General features: G+C 41.8%; 1 protein-coding gene across 3 annotated transcripts in view; it reads left to right on the forward strand.

The window, feature by feature from the left end:
• TBL1XR1 (TBL1X/Y related 1) overlaps positions 1 to 20,341 on the forward strand; it is a 199,081-nt gene extending 178,740 nt beyond the window's left edge. For 2 of the 3 annotated variants that reach the window (XM_073578811.1, XM_073578810.1), the window contains exons 13-16: positions 6,021 to 6,095; positions 6,278 to 6,405; positions 6,495 to 6,660; positions 15,132 to 16,046. In XM_073578811.1, coding sequence (XP_073434912.1) covers positions 6,021 to 6,095; positions 6,278 to 6,405; positions 6,495 to 6,660; positions 15,132 to 15,314 — 552 coding nt within the window. In that variant the 3' untranslated portion in view covers positions 15,315 to 16,046. The other variant, XM_073578813.1, reaches the window with a different exon arrangement.
• Positions 20,342 to 23,172: the final 2,831 nt, after the last annotated feature.

Consider the following 23,172-nt stretch of genomic DNA (forward strand, 5'->3'; position numbering starts at 1 on the left):
CCAACCTTTTTGCAGTTCCCAAAAAGGACGCGTCTGTCAGGCCTGTTTTTTGGACCTGAAGCTTCTGAACAAATTCATCAGGATCAGACATTCCCGGATGGAGTCTCTCCGTTCAGTCATAGCGGTCATGGAGCAGTGAGAATACTTGGCCTCAATTGACAGCCAGGATGCATTTCTGCATATTCCCATGTTTTCCTCCTCATCAGAGGCGGCTACGCTTCGCCATCAGCGTTCAGCATTTGCAGTTCGTAGCGCTACCCTTCGGGCTAGCCACGGCTCCCAGAGTATTCACAAAGGTTATGGCAATTGTCAGGGCCACACTACATTCTCGAGGCATAGTCATCTTGCCTTATCTGGACGACCTCTTGGTCAAGGGCCCGTCAATACGGGCATGTGAGGAAGGTGTCAACATCATGCTAGATACTCTTGCCGCTTAGATGGTTGGTCAATGCAAAGAAATCATCCCTTGTGCCAGCTCAGAGGATCTCCTTCCTAGGAATGATCTTCGACGCTTGCTGAAGGTTGATAATTCTCCCTCAGGAAAGGGCGCTAGTCTCCGGCAGGGAGTCCGGACACTACGCCAACCAGTCCCTCATACCATCCGATCCGCGATAAGGATCCTAGGGAAAATGGTGGCAGCAATCGAAGCGATAACTTTCGTCGAGTTCCATCCTTCACCCCCTGCAGCACGCCTCGTGTCAGCCTGGGACAAGAATCCTTTCACGCTCGATCGGTGGTGCAAACTGTCCTCTCAAGTCAGGCAGTCGTTCGGATGGTGGATAACCAGTTCTTCTCTGGCCTAGGGGAAACCGTTCCCCCCATGTCATGGGTTGATAATGACAATCAATGTCAGTCTCCTCGGTTGTGGAGCGGTGTTTCGCCACCACACAACCCAGAAACGGTGGTCGCCACAGGAGGCACGCCTCCCGATCAACTTATTGGGGATACGAGCAATTCGGCTGCCTCTGCAGAAGTTTCATCGCTTTCTAGCAGGCCGCCCCGTCCGGATTCCATCGGACATCGCCACGGCGGTGGTTTACATAATTTGTCAGGGGGGCACCCGCAGCAGAACAACCATGCGCGAGGTGGAGCACATTCTTCAGTGGGCCGAAGCAAACCACTCGGTGATTTCGGCTGTCCACATCCCGGGCGTGGAAAATTGGGCGGCAGACTTCCTCAGCCGGCAGGGTCTTGCATCCGGAGAGTGGTCTCTACATCCCAAAGTTCTTCAACAGATTTGTCAACTGTGTGGAGCTCCGGATGTGGACCTGATGGTTTCCAGAGTGAATGCCAAGGTGCCCACATATGTCGCTCGGGCCAGGGACCCGCAGGCATTCGCAGTGGACGCGTTGGTTCTACCATGGAACCAGTATCGCCTCCCATATCTATTTTCCCCACTGCCACTACTCGAGAGTCAGCAAAGGGATCAAGACGGAAGGGGGGGGCCCGGCAATTCTGCTGGCCCCAGACTGGCCACGTGGAGCGTGGTACGCAGATCTAAGGCAGCTGCTCGCCGATGTTCCTGGGCGCCTGCTAGAGCGCCCAGATCTACCGTCTCAAGGGCTAATTTGCCACCCGAACTCAGGGACCCTGTGATTGAAGGCAGGGCCGTTGAATCTTGGATTCTAACCCAGGCAGGGTTCGGGAGCAAGGTGGTCGCTACAACGATTAGCGCCCGGAGGCCTGCTTCAGCATGAATTTACCACCACACCTGGAAGGTGTACTTTGCTTGATGTCGAGGCCGCGGTGTTTCTCCGCTAAGATTCTCAATCTCCAACATCTTGGTTTTTCTCCAGTCGGGCTCAGAGAGCCCGGATAGCTCAGTCGGTAGAGCATTAGACTCGGGCTTTGCCCCAGGTTTCCGCATGAGACAAATGTCGGCCTTATCCGTCCTGTTCCATTGCAGGGTTGCTACCAATTTGCAGGTGAAAACTTTTCATCCGGGGAGTGTCCCACTTGATACCTCCCTATATGGCGCCGATGGACGCCTGGGTTCCTAACATGGTCCTAAGTGTTCTGCAGGAAGCTCCATTGGAACCGCTTCAGGATATCGCTTTGAGGTACTTTTCCTGGAAAGTTGTTCCCCTAGTGGCCATCACTTCCATCAGGCGGGTTTCAGAGCTGGCGGCTCTATCCTGCCAAGCTCCGTTCCTCACTTTCCATAGGTATAAGGTGGTCCTCAGACCAGCCCCTCTTCTTCTGCCGAAGGTCGTGTCCTCTTTGTCACATCACTGAAGATGTTGCTTTGCCTTCATTTTGTCCAGCACCGGTGCACCGTGGGGAAGAAGGCTCTTCACACGTTAGACCTGGTAAGAGCCCTCCGGAGGTACGTGTCACGGACGGCACCCTTTCCTCAGACGGATACGCTGTTCGTGCTCCCTGAAGAACGCAGGAAGGGACTCGCTGCCGCAAAGTCGACCATAGCCAGATGGATTCGTTTGACTATTCAGGAGTCCTACTGCATTAGAGGCACGCCGATTCCGGCAGGGATCACAGCGCACTCTACCCGGTCGGTGGGCACCTCTTGGGCGCTTCGGCACCAGGCTTCGACAGAACAGGTTTGCAAGGCAGCAACCTGGTCCAGCCTGCACACATTTGCCAAACATAATATCCATACTCAGGCCTCGGCGGATGCAAGCCTGGGTAGAAGGAGTCTCCAAGCAACGGTGGCGCACCTTTAAACAGGAGGTGCATGTAGCTTGGATCGGTGAGTCAATCTCCCACCCAGGGACTGCTTTAGGACGTCCCACAGTATCTGTGTCCCCCAATGAGACTAAGGAGAAACATGGATTTTTATGAGTACTCACCGTAAAATCCTTTTCTCCGAGACGCTCATTGGGGGACACAGCACCCACCCTATTAGCCAGTTGGCTCTTGTTTAAATGAATATGTGTTTTCTTATTTGATATAGGGGTGGTGTTTTCCTTTGGACATGTTGTACCTGTATTAAGGCTGATTTTTTGTCCTCCTACTGCTTTGGCACCAAACTGATTTCCGCCCGCAATAGGGGCAAGGGTGTATACTGCGGAGGAGGAGCTAACCTCTTTTTTTCACTTAGTGTCAGCCTCCTAGCAGCAGAAGCATACACCCACAGTATCTGTGTCCCCCAATGAGCGTCTCGGAGAAAAGGATTTTACGGTGAGTACTCATAAAAATCCATGTTTCCTATAGGGTTAGGGTTGCAATTAGGGTTAGGGCTGTGTTGGGGTAGGCTTGTGGTTAGGGTTGAGTTAGAATTGAGAGGGTTTCCACTATTTAGGCACACCAGGGGGTCGCCAAACGCGACATGGCACCACCATTGATTCCAGCCAATTTTGCGTCCAAAACGTCAAACAGCGCTCCCTCCCTTCTGAGCCCCGACATTTATCCAAGCAGTGGTTTACACCAACATATGGGGTATCGGCGTACTCAGGATAAATTGGACAACAACTTTAGGGATCTAATTTCTCCTGTTACCCTTGGGAAAATAAAAAATTGGGGGCTAAGGCCATGTGCACACGATGCAGATTTCCAGCGGATCCACAGCGGATTTTACCGCGCAGAAACGCTACATATCCGCTTTGTGATGTACAGTAGCATGTTAATCAATAGAAAAAAAAAACCGCTGTGCAGACGTTGCTGCTTTTTCTGCGCGGTTTTCTTGTGGTTCAAAATATGCACTTCTTTTGTGCGGTTTTCCACCTGCTCCATTCTCCAAATCCGCAGGGGAAAACCGCAAAAAAACAGGAAGAAATCCGCAGGAAAAATGCAGGTCATTTGACCTGCGGATTTCTTCAATTCTGCGCTGAAAAATCCGCAGGGCAAAAAAGTACGTGTGCACTTAGCCTAAAAAATATTTGTGGAAAAAAAAATGATTTTTTTATTTTCATGGCTCTGCGTTACAAACTTCTGTGAAGCACTTGGGGATTCAAAGACCTCACCACACATCTAGATAAGTTCCTTAGGGGGTCTAGTTTTCAAAATGGTGTCACTTGTGGGGGGAGTTTCCACTTTGTTTAGGCACATCGGGTTCTGCAAACGTAACATGGTGTCCGATCTCAATTCCAGTCAATTCTGCGTTGAAAGTCAAACGGTGCTCTTTCCCTTCCGAGCTCTACCGTGCACCCAAACAGAGGTTTACTTCCACATATGGGGTATCAGCCTACTCAGGACAAATTGCACAACAACTTTTGGGGTCCAATTCCTCTTGCTACCCTTAGTAAAATAAATAAAAAAAAAAAGTGGCAAAAATCATTTTTGTGAAAAAAAAAAAAAAGGATTTTTTATTTTTACGGCTCTACGTTATAACTTCAGTGAAGCACTTGGGGGTTCAAAGTGCTCACCACACATCTAGATAAGTTCCTTAGGGGGTCTAGTTTCCAAAATGGGGTCACTTGTGGGGGGTTTCTACTGTTTAGGCACATCAGGGGCTGTGCAAACGTTACATGATGCCCGCAGACAATTCCATCAAGTCAACATTTCAAAACGTCACTACTTCCCTTCCGAGCCCCGACGTGTGCCCAAACAAAGATTCCCCCCCACATATTGGGTACCAGCATACTCAGGAAAAACTGGACAACAATTTTTAGGGTCCAATTTTTCCTGTTACCCTTGTGAAAATAAAAAATTTTTTGAGGGAAAATGATTTTTTTTTTGTTTTCATGGCTCTGCATTATAAACTTCTGTGAAGGCCTTGGGGGTTCAAAGTGCTCACCACACATCTAGATAAGTTCCTTGGGGGGTGTCTAGTTTCCAAAAATGGGGTCACTTGAGGGGCATCTCCAATGTTTAGGCACACAGGGGCTCTCCAAACACAACATGGTGTCGGCTAACGATTGGAGCTAATTTTCCATTCAAAAGTCAAATGGCGCTCCTTCCCTTCCTGACCCTGCCGTGCGCCCAGACAGTGGTTTATGACCACATATGAGGTATCGGTGTACTCAGGAGAAATTGCCCAACAAATTTTAGGATACATTTTATCCTGTTGCCCATGTGAAAATGAAAAAATTGATACTAAAGAAATTTTTGTTGGAAAAATTAAAATGTCTATTTTTTCCTTCCACGTTGCTTTAGATCCTGAGAAGCACCTGAAGGGTTAATCTTCTTGAATGTAGTTTTGAGTAGCTCGAGGAGTGCAGTTTTCAGAATGGTGTCACTTTTGGGTATTTTCTGCCATATAGACCCCTCAAAGTGACTTCAAATGTTAGGTGGTCCCTTTTTAAAAAAAAAAAAAAAAAAAAATGGTTTTGTAAATTTTGTTGTAAAAATGAGAAATCGCTGGTCGACTTTTAACCCTTATAACTTCCCAACAAAAAAAAAAATTTTGTTTCCAAAATTGTGCTGATGTAAAGTAGACATGTGGGAAATGTGACATAAAATAGTTAATAAATAACATAACTCTCTGGTTTAACAGAATAAAAATTCAAAATTTGAAAATTGCGAAAATTTTCACCAAATTTCCGTTTTTTTTCACGAATAAACGCAAAAATTATCGACCTAAATTTACCACTAACATGAAGCCTAATATGTCAAGAAAAAACACGATCCGTTGAAGCTTTCAAAAGGGACAGCGATTAGAATTGCAAAAAAAGGCCTGGTCATTAAGGTCAAAAAAGGCTTGGTCATGAAGAGATTAATATGCCAAGATGTTCTGTTTTTTGTTCGGTGTGCAATTCTATTTTCTTCATCTTGCATCAATTCTTATACAGATCCTCTGAGCTGCGCTTCGATCTCTGATGGAAGCAAATCTGAAAGCATTACCAATATCTGCTTTTCATTTCCACCCTCAAATGAGTGTTTCAGAGTAGACCTGCCACGTGTTGTGGACTATCTATTTGGGTGGCCAGCATGTGACACTGCTCTACTGCAGGGATATTGTGGTGCCATTAGTGGCTTCCCTCTGCGATGACAGAAAATAGTAGTCTGTTTGCAAATGAGAACACGTGTACAAACTTAACATCTAAAAAATAGCATAAAAAGTGTTTTTTTGTTTTATATTGTTCCTACCTTTACCTAATTTTTATTTATTTATTTTTTTCTAGAATGAAGTGAATGCAATAAAGTGGGATCCCACTGGTAATCTTCTGGCGTCTTGCTCTGATGACATGACATTAAAGGTACATTTGCAGTCAGCATGTATTTAAATAACATAAACAAGAGTATTAAGGACCTGAAGTTTCATTATAATGAACTAAAAATTAGGTTATTCAGGCATTTGCATTTTGTTACCACACCAGCAATATATATTGTTTGAAAATTTTGTATACATCTATATAAACATATAACCTTTGAATTGCAGATCTGGAGCATGAAGCAAGACAGTTGTGTTCATGACTTACAAGCCCACAACAAAGAGATATACACCATCAAATGGAGCCCCACTGGGCCGGGAACAAACAACCCAAATGCTAATCTAATGTTGGCTAGGTAACTTGCATTTCTGTATGTCTGTAGATTTCCATAGTAATGTTTTCTTATTAACTCAATGTCTGTTTTCTTTTTATTGCCTTGTACAGCGCGTCGTTTGATTCTACAGTTAGGTTGTGGGATGTAGACAGAGGGATCTGCATTCACACCCTGACTAAACATCAGGAACCTGTGTACAGTGTAGCCTTTAGTCCGGATGGCCGATACCTGGCCAGTGGTTCCTTTGACAAATGTGTACACATCTGGAACACACAGGTAAGGCACAATGAATATACTGTAAAAACATCAGCACAACCTATGAGAACTCCACTTTGAACTCACATTTTAATAGTTTTTTGTTGTCACATAGAAGTAGCAATCTGATACTGTCCTCATAATGCCCATAAAGATATATTCTAGCTGCCTGCAGCTATCACGTGTCAATTTGTGATTCATATTAGGGAAGTTAGTGGCTATATTGATGAAAATTGTTTAAATTTGACAGCTGGAGTTAAAGGGGTTGTCCAGGCTTTTCACATAATCTCAGTACATATCTGGACTGCAGAATTATGACAATAAGTAATTTACTTTCTGTCACTAGTTTGCACGGTTTTTAGATATTCTGAACACAACGTCCAGATTTGATGCAGTGTATGTGTGAGCACTGTGTCTCTGACACAAATACTGGTGGGAGCAGCCTGTCCAATCAGCAGCTGTAACAGTGTGAAGAGTTGGGGGTGTATGTATGTATTGTGCTGCTTTCACAAATACAGGATCACTGCTGTGTTCTTTCCAATGCTGGAATAATGATAAAGATGAGTGCTGGTGCAGTTTACTGCCAGCCAATGAGTGGGCAGTGGGTGGTGCTGGTCACTGGAGCTTGCAGGGAGTTTGGAGCTTTGCACATACACTGCACCAAATCTGCTGCTGTGTGAAGACATCAGTGACACAGAGCTGTCTCATTCACACATCAGAGGCTTTGTCACAGAACAGATTACATCAGTGACTGCCATCCCCTGTGCAGATTAGAAGCTGCAGACCCCCATCACTGGCCATCAGTCTGTTCTCACTGCTACCAGCAGCCTGGGACAGTGAGGGAAGGAATTACTGATAATGAGTTATGTATTGTAATCATGGAGTGGCCCAGAATACAGGACGATTTTCCCTCCTCCTCACTAGTTTCACTTTCCATAGATAACTGTTCAGCGTGTGTCTGGGGGAGGAGCACTCTGGGGCAGTGTGTCTGGGGCAGTGCTCTCTGCACTGAGGCTGCTGGAGGGGAAGAATTTGTTATTGTGTGATGAGGGCTGCTTCATGTGGACGGGGAGGGCCTGTAGCTATGGAGGGTGGGGTTGTTGCTATAGAGGGCATGTTTGGAGTAGGAGGTTACGACTAGTTCTCATTTCAATGCCATAACACCCCCCCCCCCCCCTTGGGCGTTCTGTTCAGAATATCTAGAAAACCGTGCAAACTAGTGACAAAGTAAATTACTTATTGTCATAATTCTGCAGCCCAGATATGTACTGAGATTATGTGAAAAGCCCGGACAACCCCTTTAATAAAGTCCTGCATGAGGAAATCCTACTGACACTGAATGAGTGATCTGGAGTTCTGGTTTAGAATAACTGAACTTTGATCAAGATGGCGATGGTAGAAATTTGCATCTGAAAATGACATGATGAAAGGTCGTCCATGAGTAGGCTGGAGGTTTGGTTGGCTCAAACACGTTAAAGGGGTAAATCGGTCCAAACCGATAACATTGCAGTCACACAGAGTGACTGCGGACTTATTTAATTTGGACTGGACAACCCCTTTAAGGTGTTGGAGCCAGCCAAACCCCCAGCCCGTTCACGGAAGACACAATCTTGTGTTAAATATATAAAATGTTATCAGTACTGTGTAAATGTGAACATATATCAACACAAGATTTATTTATTGGGTTTTCTGTCTACTGGCTAACACAGTATAAAGATATGTATTTCTACTGTAACTCCAGCTTGTCAATTTGTTTACATTTTGAAACTTTGATCAGACCCAATTTGGTGAGATTTGCTAATAGTCAGGTTTCTGTAGTGTTTAAACACCGCAGATTCTTCCTTCAGGAGTTGTTGGTTACCACCACGCATGCGTTCCCATAGACTTCAATGTGTTGTTTTTGCGCATTCTGTGCGCATGCGTTTTTTTGCCGAGACAGGGCGCACCAAAAAATGCAACATGTTGCGTCTGGCGCGCCTGGCGCGAAAGTCAAAAAAACACATGCGCACGAAAACGCAAGTGTGCGCAAGACCATGCGCACGTCATGTTAAACATAGGTGCGCACGATGCGCTGCGCACAAAAGCGCTAATGTGAAACCAGCCTTAGCCAAGTGCTTGTCCTCTTAATAGGGAGGGGCATGGCAATACATTTCATTCACCTGTGGCTGCTTATCTTTAATAAGAACTCTGTCTCTGGGCATGGTTAAGTCAAATATGCCCAATAATCCTTTCCGCCGACACCGGATGTCGAAAGACTGTAGACACCCCCATACACGCTAATGCTCAACTGGCCAAGACATGACTTTCTGATTCTTTCTCCTTCTTATTTGTGTTTGGAACCTTAAAGGGTGTCATCAGAAAATTACATTGTATAAATCAGGGGGGTTTTTTTGTGCTAAGAGTATTTATTTTCTTTTTTAAATTGACAAGGCTTTTTTTTTTTTTTTTTCTTTTAATATGATCTGTTTTAAAAATCTAGCAAATTTCTTACTGGCTGCTTGGCCTATTTTAAACTCCTACTTCCTGTCTTATCAGGAGGAGTTTTCAGCAATGCTTGTTGAGGCAGTACTACAATGAAAGGTAACATCTATATGCACAGCAGATTACACAGGGTTCACCAATCAGAATAGGTGATGTCACAGCTGACCCTGCTTCCCCTCCTTTCACAATGATTGTCGCACAGGCTTATTGAAAGCTTCAGTACAAACGATGGGGTTGGGCTATGACCATTGTGGCTATGTACATGTATTGTTCCTTGAAACAGGAAGTTGGTCTAAAATAAAATTCCCCAGTGACCAGCATCAAAATTGAAAGATTTCTTTTTTTAATACAGATTGTGATATTGAAAAAGCAAGCATTGTTAATAATATTTAAAGGGAACCTGTCACTTGTTTGGCCGATATGATACAGCCACCACCTTTCAGGGCTTATCTATAGCATTCTATAATGCTGGAGATAAGCCCCCTATCCGACCTGAAAGATAAGAAAAATAAGTTTTATTATACTTGCCCGGGGGGCGTTCCGGTCTGAGTGTCGCGGGTCCGGCGCCTCCCAACTTTTTGCGATGACACCCTCCTGTTTGCTTCATGGGTTCCTGGCATCGCGCTCCTGTGCAGGCGTACTTCTCCCTGTTGAGTGCAGAGCAAAGTACTGCAGTGAGCAGGCACCGGGAAAGGTCAGAGAGGCCCAGCGCCTGTGCACTGCCAGAATTTTCTCGGCCCTCAACAGGGCAGATCAGTACGCCTGTGCAGGAGTGCGATGCTGGAGAGCCTGTGAAGCAAGCAGGACGGCAGCATCGCAAGAAGATGGGAGGTGCTGGACCAGGATCTGTGACATCCATCAGACCGTACTGCCCCCCCCCCCCGGGTGAATATAATAAAACTTATTTTTCTTATCTTTCAGGTTGGATCGGGGGCTTATCTACAGCATTATAGAATGCTGAGGATAAGCATTGGGGGGCAGTGGCTGTATCTTATATTGGCCAAAAGTGCTGACAGGTTCGCTTTAAATACAGTTAATGTGGTATTCCCATCTCCAAGAACCTATCCCAATATGTAGAAAGTGTAATAATACTAAATCCCTCCAATTTGAAATGTGTAGTATAGGTTTTTCTGATTCGCCATGATTTTTTCCTCAGGCATTACAGGAATTGGGCATATGCATAAAGACACAGCAAGTAAGAATAACTATGCTACATTTCTAATTGGAGGGATTTGGTAATATTACAGCTACTACATATTGGGATAGGAGCTCTTAGATGGAAACTCCCCTTTAACACAAAAATCTGATTCATACATTATCATTTTCTGATGACGGCTTCCCTTTAACTCCCCCCTGACCCATAACTCCTGCGTAGGTGTCTTGAAAGTCGTTCCATTACGACCCGACCCGCAGGTACAGGAGGCCTTGTACTTCGCCCCCCCCCCCCCCCCGTGCCTACGATCGCTCTGATTGGCTTTCACTTTCAACAGCCAATCACGGTCGGCTTATACACGAGTATATACAGTATTTTCTTTTTTTGTTTTCCCATTAGGGCTGGGATTAGGGTTAGGCTTGTGGTTAGGGTTATGGTTAGGGGTGTGTTGGGGTTAGGGTTATGGTTAGAATTGAGAGGTTTCCACTGTATAGGCACATCAGGGGTCTCCAAACGCGACATGGCGCCAACCATTGATTCCAGACAATTTTGCATTCAAATAGTCAAACGGTGCTCCCTCCCTTCCAAACCCCGACGTGTGCCCAAACAGTGGTTTACCCCAACATATGGGGTATCGGCGTATTCGGGAAAAATTACACAACAACTTTGGGGGTCTAATTTCTCCTGTTACCCTTGGGAAAATAAAAAATTGGGGGCTACAAAATTATTTTTCTGGAAAACTTTTTTTATTTTCACGGCTCTGCGTCATAAACTTCTGTGAAGCACTTGGGGGTTAAAAGTGCTCACTACACATTTAGGCAAGTTCCTTGTGGGGTCTAGTTTTCAAAATGGGGTCACGTGTCGGGGAGCTCCAATGTTTAGGCACACAGGGGCTCTCCATACGCGACATGGTGTCCGCTAAACATTGGAGCTAATTTTCCATTCAAAAAGTCAAATGGCGCTCCTTCCCTTCTGAGCCCAGCCGTGTGCCCAAACAGTGGTTTTTGACCACATGAGGTATCGGTGTACTCAGAAGAAATTGCCCAACAAATTTTCGGATCCATTTTATTTTGCCCATGTGAAAATAAAAAAAATTAGGCTAAAAACATTTTTGTTGGAAAAATTAAAATGTTCCATGTTTTCCCTTCCACGTTGCTTTTGTTCCTGTAAAGCACCTGAAGGGTTGATAAACTTCTTGAATGTAGTTTTGAGTAGCTTGAGGGGTGCAGTTTTTGGAATGGTGTCACTTTTGGGTGTTTTCAGTCATGTAGGCACCTCAAAGGGACTTCAAATGTGAGGTGGTCACTAAAAAAAAATGTTTTGGAAATTTTGCTGGAAAAGTGAGAAATCGCTGGTCAACTGTTAACCCCTATAACTTCCTAACAAAATAAAAAAAAATTTCCCCAAAATTGTGCTGATGTAAAGTAAACATGTGGGAAATTTTATTTATTAACTATTTTGTTTCACATACAGTTAGGTCCATATATATTTGGACAGAGACAACATTTTTCTAATTTTGGTTCTAGACATTACCACAATGAATTTTAAACAAAACAATTCCGATGCAGTTGAAGTTCAGACTTTCAGCTTTCATTTGAGGGTATCCACATTAAAATTGGATGAAGGGTTTAAGAGTTTCAGCTCCTTAACATGTTCCACCCTGTTTTTAAAGGGACCAAAAGTAATTAGACAGATTAAATAATTAAATAACTTGTTCATTTCTAGTACTTGGTTGAAAACCCTTTGTTAGCAATGACTGCCTGAAGTCTTGAACTCATGGACATCACCAGATGCTGTGTTTCCTCCTTTTTGATGCTCTGCCAGGCCTTCACGTCGATGGTTTTCAGTTGCTGTTTGTTTGTGGGCCTTTCTGTCTGAAGTTTAGTCATTAACAAGTGAAATGCATGCTCAATTGGGTTGAGATCAGGTGACTGACTTGGCCATTCAAGAATATTTCACTTCTTTGTTAAACTCCTGGGTTGCTTTGCCTTTGTTTTGGGTCATTATCTGTAGTATGAAACGACGACCAATCAGTTTGGCTGCATTTGGCTGGATCTGAGCACACAGTATGGCTCTGAATACCTCAGAATTCATTTGGCTGCTTCTGTCCTGTGTCACATCATCAATAAACACTAGTGACCCAGTGCCACTGGAGCCATGCATGCCCAAGCCATCACACTGCCTCTGCCGTGTTTTACAGATCTGATATGCTTTGGATCATGAGCTGTACCACGCCTTCGCCATACTTTTCTCTTTCCATCATTCTGGTAGAGCTTGATCTTGGTTTCATCTGTCTAAAGAATGTTCTTCCAGAACTGTGCTGGCTTTTTTAGATGTTTTTTTAGCAAAGTCCAGTCTAGCCTTTTTATTCTTGATGCTTATGAGTGGCTTGCACCGTGCAGTGAACCCTCTGTATTTACTTTCATGCAGTCTTCTCTTTATGGTAGATTTGGATATTGATACACCTACCTCCTGGAGAGTGGTGTTCACTTGGTTGGCTGTTGTGAAGGGGTTTCTCTTCACCATGGAGATTATTCTGCGATCATCCTCTCTCCTCCTGTACCAGTTATGATTTGTATTGTTTAAGATTATTGTACTTGTTTTTATGTATACCCCTCCTTACCTGTAAAGCGCCATGGAATAAATGGCGCTATAACAATAAATAATAATAATAATAATCCACCACTGTTGTCTTCCGTGGGCGCCCAGGTCTTTTTGCATTGAGTTCACCCCAGTGCTTGCTTTCTTTCTCAGGATGTACCAAACTGTAGATTTTGCCACTCCTTAAGTTGTAGCAATTTCTCGGATGGTTTTTTTCTGTTTTTGCAGCTTAAGGATGGCTTGTTTCACCTGCATGGAGAGCTCCTTTGACCGATTGTCTCCATCACAGCAAAACCTTCCAAATGCAAGCACCACACCTCAAATCAACTCCAGGCCTTTTATCTGCTTAATTGAGAATGACATAACGAAGGGATTGCCCACACCTGTCCATGAAATAGCCTTGGAGTCAATTGTCCAATTACTTTTGGTCCCTTTAAAAACAGGGTGGCACATGTTAAGGAGCTGAAACTCCTAAACCCCTTCATCCAATTTTAATGTGGATACCCTCAAATGAAAGCTGATAGTATGAACTTCACTGCATTTGAATTGTTTAAAATTCATTGTGGCAATGTCTAGAACCAAAATTAGAAAAATGTTCTCTGTCCAAATATATATGGACCTAACTAACTCTGGTTTAACAGAATAAAAATTCAGAATTTTAAATTTTCCAAATTTTTGCTAAATTTCCAAATTTTTTTCACAAACGCAAAAATTATTGACCTAAGTTTACCACTAACATGAAGCCCAATATGTCATGAAAAAGCAGTCTCAGAATCGTTAGGATCCATTGACTCCTTCCTGAGTTATTGCCTCATAAAGGTACAGGAAAGATGTATATCTTTGTACCTTGTTAGCCAGTAGATAGAAAAATATTCAAAATTGAGAGTCTTCAGTGGTTGATACCTTTTAATGGTTAACTGAAAAGATGGTAACACATTGCAAGCTTTCGAGACTACTCAAGTCTCTTCATCAGGCATTGACTAATACAAAATCTGAAGAATCACATTTATACAAAACACAGCACAGGAAAAATGCAATAGATGAGACAAGTGACGTGAAGCAGAATTATGATTATGGGAGAGGGAGAAACCTAAATATTGGACCAGTTCATAGATGAGGAGTCCGGATGTTTTATTGTCCTCTGATTGGGGTCTCCTAATGTGTTGCCCCCACAAGGACTTAGTAGCAAATTCCTTAATTGATGTAAAAAGACAAATCCATGCGACACATTCATTCCAGCATTGAGTGTCAAAGGTCATCATAAATTTATACTCCCAGACCCTCCTGTCTCTGAGATGTGAAGTTACCTTTCAATACCAGTAATTTCATATCCATGGTGATCCAGCATACAAAAATGTTTTGCCACAGGTAGATCCATTCTTTTTTCTCATTGTGTGACGCTGAGAATTCATCCTTGTTCTAAGCTTTTGCCCGGTCTCCCCCACATACAGACCCCCAGTTGGACATTTAGTACAAATAATTAAGTACACCACATTAGATGTAATGCAGCTGAAACTAGCTTAGAACAAGGATGAATGCTCTGAGGACTCTCAATTTTGAATATTTTGCCTCCTAAAGGGACACTGGTCAGAATTGCTAAAAATGGCCAGGTCATTAAGGTCAAAATAGGCTGGGTCGTGAAGGGATTAAGAGAGCCTGGATCTGCACATGAGCTGGCAATTACCATCTTGTACTAAATAGTTTACCATCTAGGCAATATAAGGAATTTAAAATTGTGAGCCTCAATGGGGACAGTAATATCTTTAAAGCACTATGGAATTAATGGCGCTATGTAAGTGAGTAAAAAGTGACCACCCTTTGCTTAAATTGAATGTGTCAGCTGGATTTTGCAACTACAGACAGTGTCAGTTTGGTGCCGTTATACTGATTAAAATGATACCCTGGTTGATGAAATCTGTCTTGTGGTTGTTTATTTATTTGTAGTTTTCAGTTAATGAGATTCTCTGTTCCCACGTTCATCCTTATGTACTTATGACACGTCACTGATCCTTCAGTAACCTTCCCCCTATTTTACAAATTGCGTATAATAGTGTTGACGTTGAAAAAAATCAAAATTAACTCAAGCAAAAAGGCACCTGCGCAGTAGCATCTATTGCTTACAGATAGATACTACTCCACACGTGTGCACATAGCCTAACACTAAGGAATCTCCTATCTGAATGTCATGTTATCTCCATTTGAACAATTAATAAGTGTAATCCTTTTTTCTTTCTCTCCTACCTGTTTCATTCATTAGACGGGTGCATTAGTTCACAGCTACCGGGGAACAGGGGGTATATTTGAAGTATGTTGGAATGCAGCAGGAGACAAAGTTGGGGCAAGTGCATCAGATGGTTCAGTAAGTATGATCATGTTGCATTTTTCTAAGTACAAGTATCTGTCGAGATACTTGACTCTTCCTATTTTACCAAGAAATTAAGTGGAAGTCAGTTAAGGGAAATAAAGGCGTTCATATACAACATAGGGCCTTATTCACACTGCTGTATTGTGGGCACATTTTATTTGAATTATAGATACAAAACTTGGCTGTACTGTGTGTTATATCCTAAACTAACTATCGTAGGAATCTGATTTTTACTAGTTCAGAACAATAGACTTGGCATTAGGCCAGAACTTATGGTCCAGAAATGGGAGGTAGAATTCATACTCATTTTGTCCGTGAGTAATGTCTAAGATTTTTTTTTAAAGGGAATGTGTCTTCAAAAAATGACCTACTGTGTTTTTATATTAAATGTGTTTTGTTTTTTTAAACTGTTTTTATATATATCTCTCTTTTTATATTATAATCTGCATGAAAAGAGAGATCTTGCAATTTTCACAATGGCCACTCAGGCTTTTATAGACTCATACCTTGTGTTTATTGCAGGAAATCTACGTGTACATTAGCAGCAATAGACTAACTCAGACCCTGTCTTTTGTATTGAAGCATCTAATGAGCATTTGTGTGAAGGGAGGGCAAGCTGGGTCAGCTGTGACCTCCCCTATCGTGATTGGTTATCATCTATAAAACGGACAGGTTTGCAATTGAAAATGAGGCTGCAATACGTTGAAATACCAGCCTCAAACTATGGCTTAGAGTGTATACTGGGGAAATTGGTTTAAAATGTCAGATTATTTAGAAACTCGTGTTTTTACAGTTAAAATATTTTAATTTTTTTCTAATAGGTTTGTGTATTAGACCTGCGAAAATAGCGCTACTGGTTGGAAGCCATGGACCGACTATGAATGTGTACATAGCCAAATGACTGTCCCTGACCCATGTACTGCTATAGTCCCATTTAACCATGGCCAGTCCACTACAGCCAAACTGAAATTAATACTATACATAGATATTTAAAATGGAAATTGAAAACCAATCCCTGCAAAATGTTGCACCTCAAAGAGGACAAAGTTCTTGTCTCATCTGGTGAATGTGTGCTGGGAACTTTCTTCACAACATCTGGAGAGGAGGAGAGCAGCGGACAAGCATTCATACAGAACTTAAAATGTACCAAATTTGGAAGATGGTCAATATGAATTCAACATGTTTTAATTTTCCCATCCTCGGTGTATTGTTTGTGTTTTATCTTTTTTTTTACAAAACAAAACAGAAAAAAAAAGTTTGCATATACAGAGAACACAAGATGTTAAATCAAGCAATAGTTTGTTCTTGGCTTTGAAACATTATAGTTGGGGCATACAAAGAAATATCCGATGGCTGCATAAAATAACCCATATTTCTTTCTTGTTTATTTCTCTCTACTTCTGCTTTGTATACAGTAATTTAGTTTCCTCACAGGTATAGGATGATGGGCATAACTTGGTACACACTTCTGATAAATGTGCGGCATAAAAATGCCAACAACACATAAAAAAAAGTCACACTTGATTCAGAGTTGCCAGCTTACAGGTAAATTTATTTATGGTGATGTGGCTGAGTGCTTACTTGGGACATAACTCTGCCAAAACCGAAGGGCACAAATAAAGACCAGACAGCGGACACAATTTGTGTCTATTTAGACCATAAACCTATTATGGTTTCATTGTGCACTATTGTGTTAGGAGGAAAACACCTCCCCTCTCATTTTCCCTGTTTTTTATATTTTTACTTACCCTACTTTAGTAAATGAATGTTATTCGCTATTTTTTCTTAGACTGGGATCATTTTACTGCAAGCTAGGAATATTCAGTTATAATGAATCAGGAGTCCTCCAATTCCAGAGTAAAGGACTTATTGACTAATTAGTCATCCCTTTGCATACTTATATCAGTAACAGGACATTTGCACATTTCATCACACTCACTGGTTTTAAGCCTTATTTTTCTTGCAGGTTTGACACTTCAGGCTCGGCAAGTCTACAGCTCCAAGTTTAAAAACTCTACACAACCATACATATTCCACACAGGCCATACATGTTCTTGCTGCTATTAAAATAGTAACGTCGCCTGCTCCCCTGCCATTTAGATTTTATAATGATTTTCATATGTAAAAATATATATTAGAAAGTTAAAAATAAAAAGAGAAAAAAAAAAATCCTTGCCACCTCCTTCAAAGCATAGTTGAGCTATGTTCCCTGTTTTCAGAAATGTTTTGGTGGTTGGGCTGTTAACAATGTTCTAATGCATAATTGTAAATCAACTGAGCATGATTTGTCACAAGCCTTTTACCTGAATTTTTTTTTTTTTTTTTTTATTATTAAAAATGTAGAAAATATAACCACTTATGGACCATAAAGATCTGTATGACTGGAGCAATTGTAGAGCAATGTATTGCAGAGGATGACACCGATGCTGTGTGTACCACACTCGACTTCTGAATTTTCATCCTAGATCGGTAGTGCCGTAGTTCAGTGTGTATAAACCTCTGGCCATTTAATACTCCTTTCTGAAAATCTTACCTGATGGTTTTACTTCACTGGTTTTTGTTTTGTTTTTTTTTTTCTCCTCGTAGGTTCTGCTCTGCATATTTGGGGACATTTATAAAAATCTGTCGGAGGTGTGAATTTCAAGCCCGTCTGCTTTAACTTTTAATTTGCAGTATGGAAAAGAAATGTTTGCATTAGCTGTCAACACTTTAAGTTACCCAAGCTTTCGGTAAAGGGGTTGTCCGGATTAAAATTACAAGTCAACAGTCAGTCTGTGACTGCAGACTTGTAAATCTTCACATCAAGCTCACTGAGGATTCTGCGACGCCAGTAGCAGATATGCATACTCCTAGTCATATTCCGACTAGATGGGCAAGGCCAGAAACAGTCTAGTTGGAATGTGAACTGGAGAATGTATATTGCATACTTGCAGTCTGCAGTGCATCTCATGGGAGGATTCATGAGTTGATAGTCAGTGACTACAGATTTCTAGTTTTAGGGCTTGCTCACAAACGGATAAATTGGACGAGTGCATATATATCTGTCTGATGGCACTCGGACCAATGGTGCAGTTCTGATACTTTTTTTTTTTTTCTTCTTTTCCTGTGACTGAACTTGTCAGTTAAAAAAAAATATTTCATTATACTGTGATTTCACTTTAAATTCGGTTGCCACCCAACCATTCAAGTCTATGGGTGCATGAAAAACATCAAACTGCACTTGGGTGACATTTGTGTGCAGTCCAGTTTGAGAATGTGGAGAAGATGAAGAGCTAAATGTCTCCATCTTCATTGTTCTCCGTTTCTGTTATCTGACACTATGCTGACATTCTGATCAAAATCAGATCAGTGCCATTTGCACAATCGTCCTAATTCTCTTGGATAAGAGAATCTATGTCTGTCTGCTAGCCTTAAACTGGACAACCTCTTTAATATCCTCCAATATGTTTTTCTGTAAGGGCACATCTAATCAAGTTTATTTGCCTTCAGGTAGCACAACAGGATATCAGTAGTTTTTCTTCCCCCTCCAAAAAAAAATGGAGGACGTGAAAAATTGTCTGCAGTGCAACTGTTTGCATTGCATACAAAAATGACATCATTCCTGAATAAAACTGCCATTTCATATAATAATTCTTGGTTATCCTTAAGTTTCAGATCACTTTTTTCTTAGCAAAGGTTTTAGATTCCAGCTCCAAGTACTTTATACCTAATAAGAAGAATAAAAAGTATTACGCGCTACCTCTATATCTAGTATATTTTAGCAAGTTGTCCTTCTATATTAAGTGTATTGGAGTGGATTTTCTTACTAGGTGAAGCTGAAATTTAAGTGGATAATTTTGCTAATTGTCAGTTATATTTTTTTTACCACAATTTTCATGCTCTACTCCTCTCTTCCTTTCTCCAAATGCCACTACAATATGCTTCTGTTTTTACTTTTATGTCCTTATTTTGCTTATTCGCTATTTTATGGCAGTGACAGTGGCTAATATCAAGTTTTATAAAACGTTCAACTTTTCTATACAATATTTTCAATGTTCCAGTTTTTTATTTTTAGTCCTGAATGCAGTCTGGCTGATAGAATTGGTACAGTGATAGAAAACCATGGGGACATTCAGAAATGGGTACAGATGTTTTGCCGACATATATTTGCTGTAGGGTGCGGCCTTCTCTGTTATAACACAGACTATTTTTTTTTTTTTCATATCTTAAAGATTTGTAAGGAAATAGATGTCAAAGTATACATGCCTATGTACAACGGTTTCATTCTATGATGTACACATGTAGTATAATAATGGATGCCAACTTTGTTTTTAAAAAATGTGGACACACTGAATAGTTTGACATCACAAATTTGAATATTGCTTTTATATTGGCACTTCAGCTGTTTGTAGTATGAATGGAGTTGTCTTTTATGTTTTTTCTTCCCTTCCATCACCTTATATTAGTACCTTGGCCCATGTTAACCCTTCTACAGTGGCTCTTGTAATTTTGTAATTGTGCATTGAAGGCACCTAAAATGGTTTACAATTTCATTGTTTGTTAAAACATACCAATTCCAATGCAGCCATCATTGGATACCAAGAAATAAAGATTAAAATATATTTTACATTTTTAAGGCTATATTGCAAAAGTATTAGCATACCCTTGAGATCCAATCAAAAAATTCTCTGAACACTTGTGATCAATTTCTTGTTCCTAAACCTGCAAATTTTGGGGTCTAATTCCGTGAGCCCATCAGCACAAGTCTGCATCATTTCTTGTGCTAGTCAACTATCAAATGACCTGAACCAGCCCGCTGCAGTTTTTGTACATGTTAAATACTTTTATTGTTTGGTTTTCATAATAACGTGTCTAACAGATGACTTTGGTGTTCTGTACTGTCCTGGACCATTTTAATTACACTTTTGATGTTATTTGGTTCTGCATCATAAGTTTTCCCTGGTTCCCATCCTGACTTAATCATGTGTTTTTTTTTTTTTTTTGTTTTTTTTTTTTTGTTTTTTTTTGTTTTGTTCCATTTTCCTTTTGCATTGTATTGCTCTGACAAATGTAATTTGAATCAGATCTGAAAGAGGTCCAGAATAAAATATATTTTGATATTTTTCTGGTGTTTTATTTCCTAATAAATGAAAACTTTGACAAGATAATGCTTGGGAAAAGGCAGTCACCTTAATAGACTAATGAGACAAACTGTATTTTTAGCCACTGCTGTTAATGGGTTTGATCTTGGATTAATACTAGGCTGTATTGGAGTGCATGGTGTTGAGATGCAATAACTGGCACAACCTGTTTTAGCGAAAAAAAACAGCCTTATATTTCTAAACTTGTATCATGATTTTGCTGTTATGTTGACTGCTGGCTTTCTTCTGACAGTATGCAGTGTACACAGAGTTCTCTGTGCGGGTTGGTGGTCACTGACCACATGTATGCGATTTGTAGTCTTGCGATCATATATCGACTGATCTCAACCGGCTTCTCCATAGAAAACAACTGATGAGTGAAATCTGCTTATCTTGTGACCACCCACGCATACAGGGAAAGCGTGTTAGTGTCCGCATTAACATCTCTCCTGACCATCAGCCAGCCCGGCTCCCCCATATACATTAGATCGTTGGTCGATACTGTCGATATCGGCGAGATTACCACCGCTTTATTCTATGTATGGGACCCTTAGTCTTTGCTAGAGCTTCTGTTCTGGCTCATCAGTTATGTGCCAAGACCCAATGCCTCCTCATGCTGTCTGGTCTATTTCACTTGGGTGTAGCTTGACTTCAAACTACTGGACCAATCTGTCATACACCATGCTCATCTCTGTAGGTACAGAAGAGCTGTGTGTGCACCGAGATGAAAGCTATAAGAGGTTCTAACGAAACATGGCTCTACTATACTCTACACAGCAGATGATGAGGGGAGCAAAGCTGTGTGTCATGACTAGTTTCCTGCAGAAAAATCCACCTTACATTCTCTGGGGGGTGCATCCTTTCCATTTATTTCCCCCCCCTGTATTGTGCCTCCTGCTGATGGCTGGAAAACATCGAGCAAGGGAAAATTTATCTGGCCCCAGAAAAGAATCTCTCATATTCCCTTGGACTTGCAAATTATAACACAAACCTTACATGCAAATATCTCCACAGTGAAGATAACTTTTCATTTCAGCTCTGCTGCCAGTAGGGCCAGTTTAACATTTTCCTACTGGTAAAAGGTCCTCTTTATTGCTACAATCAATAGTAAGCACCTCATACATGACTATAGGATTCCTCTAGGGATGAGGACTGCATTGACTGCCTTCAGGAGTGTGGCATCCAAGATACATTACCCTTTTAGTGTGTAGCGATCACCCGTGTCCAAAACCCACATAATGTTTTGGTTGCAATTTAACATGACTACATTAGATGTATGAAGCCTAGACAGCATATTGATGTAGCTCACCCTGGTTTTATTATTCTGAAGAATGTTCAGTTATTCACCCTTCCTCCAAAAGGTAAATGTATTGAAACCAAATAGGAACAAGTACGATGATTCACAAGCGCTGCCAGAGCGAAGATGGGTGTATGTTCTCTGGATCTTCATTCATGCAATTCATTTTGTAGTCGGGTTGACGCCTTCATTAGAAGAAACTCCTACAGAGTCTCCTTGAGTTTTTTTTTTTTTTGTCATTAAATGCATCTTTAGGAATATTTTGGGGTTATTTTTCAAGGAATCTCCTTTGCAATATCTTAGTTATTTGTAATCCTCCCATATTTTCCATATGGAATATTTTTTTATCAATTTGGGAAAAGTGACCCCTAGAAAAATAACCCTAAAATATTGCAGATGCGTTTAATCGCACAAAAATATTTGTCAAAATACCTTGCCAAAAACAAAATGAAAAAAATCTAATAAACCACATCTCTGCATTAGGAAACGAGAAGATCAAATCTGATCCTGATGACAAATATAGCTTTAATAGTATCCTTAAACTAAAATCAGAACAGATTAGCCTTTTATACCAGAATTAAAGATGTTTATCGCTTCATTGGGGGACACAGGAACCATGGGTGTATGCTGCTGCCACTAGGAGGCTGACACTGCACTAAAAAGCTCCTCTGCAGTATAGACCCCACCGACTGGCTCTACGTTAATCAGTTTTAGCTTAATGTCAGTAGGAGGTGGACACGGGTCTCTCATTAGACTCATACCTACCTTTTGGTTTTCGGCATTTTGCAGCAACATTTCTTTTTCCAATGGATCTTTTCCCCTGCCTCTGGAGGGATACAGTGTGAACAGTCTCACTATACTCCCACGTAGAGACTGAGTGCACGGCGTGTACTGCCACCCTGTATCCTCATGTCTGGTCGGCAGGACCCCAACCTCTAACACAGAAGAGTGTTTAGGTGATTTGGTCCTGGCCCCCCCGTCTCCTACCCAATCACCTACAAGAGCCAGTTGGTTTTAGGAGTAGTGGACGTCCCGCATTACAGGAATTTTGGACGTCTGACATTTCCTGGATGGAGAAGTACATCTCATTTCCCCTCTCTTCCCCAGGTTCCTTCCAAAGGCGAGAAGTTCCATGTAAAGATTCAAGTAAAGAAGATATGAATGAAGACAAGGAAGATGAGTATTTTCTTCCACCAAACCCTTGCTTTATTTCTAGGGCTTTAGTGTATTGTGGCCCTTTTGAGATCAATATGTGGCTGTTACCCTTTGTTCCTCTATGGGTTAGGGGCCTGGGCTACCTTTTGCTGCGCTTTTAGGGCCACCGCGCTGCTCCCCCTTGTTCCATCGGTCACTGGCTTTAATCTAGGTACCGGCTTTTCTCGGGTCTAGTCTCGACGTTTGCTCTGCCCCCCCCTCTCAGCACCTTGGGCAGGCTTTTCTCCCACCCGTCGCTTCGACACTTCCTCTTCCTGCCCCCAGCAGTTAGGTCCGCTCACTCCTGGCTTTATCAGGCAAG

Source organism: Dendrobates tinctorius, unplaced genomic scaffold (assembly GCF_039654945.1).
Source record: "Dendrobates tinctorius isolate UK_male_01 unplaced genomic scaffold, ASM3965494v1 ptg000060l, whole genome shotgun sequence".
In the NCBI taxonomy this organism is placed as follows: domain Eukaryota; kingdom Metazoa; phylum Chordata; class Amphibia; order Anura; family Dendrobatidae; genus Dendrobates; species Dendrobates tinctorius.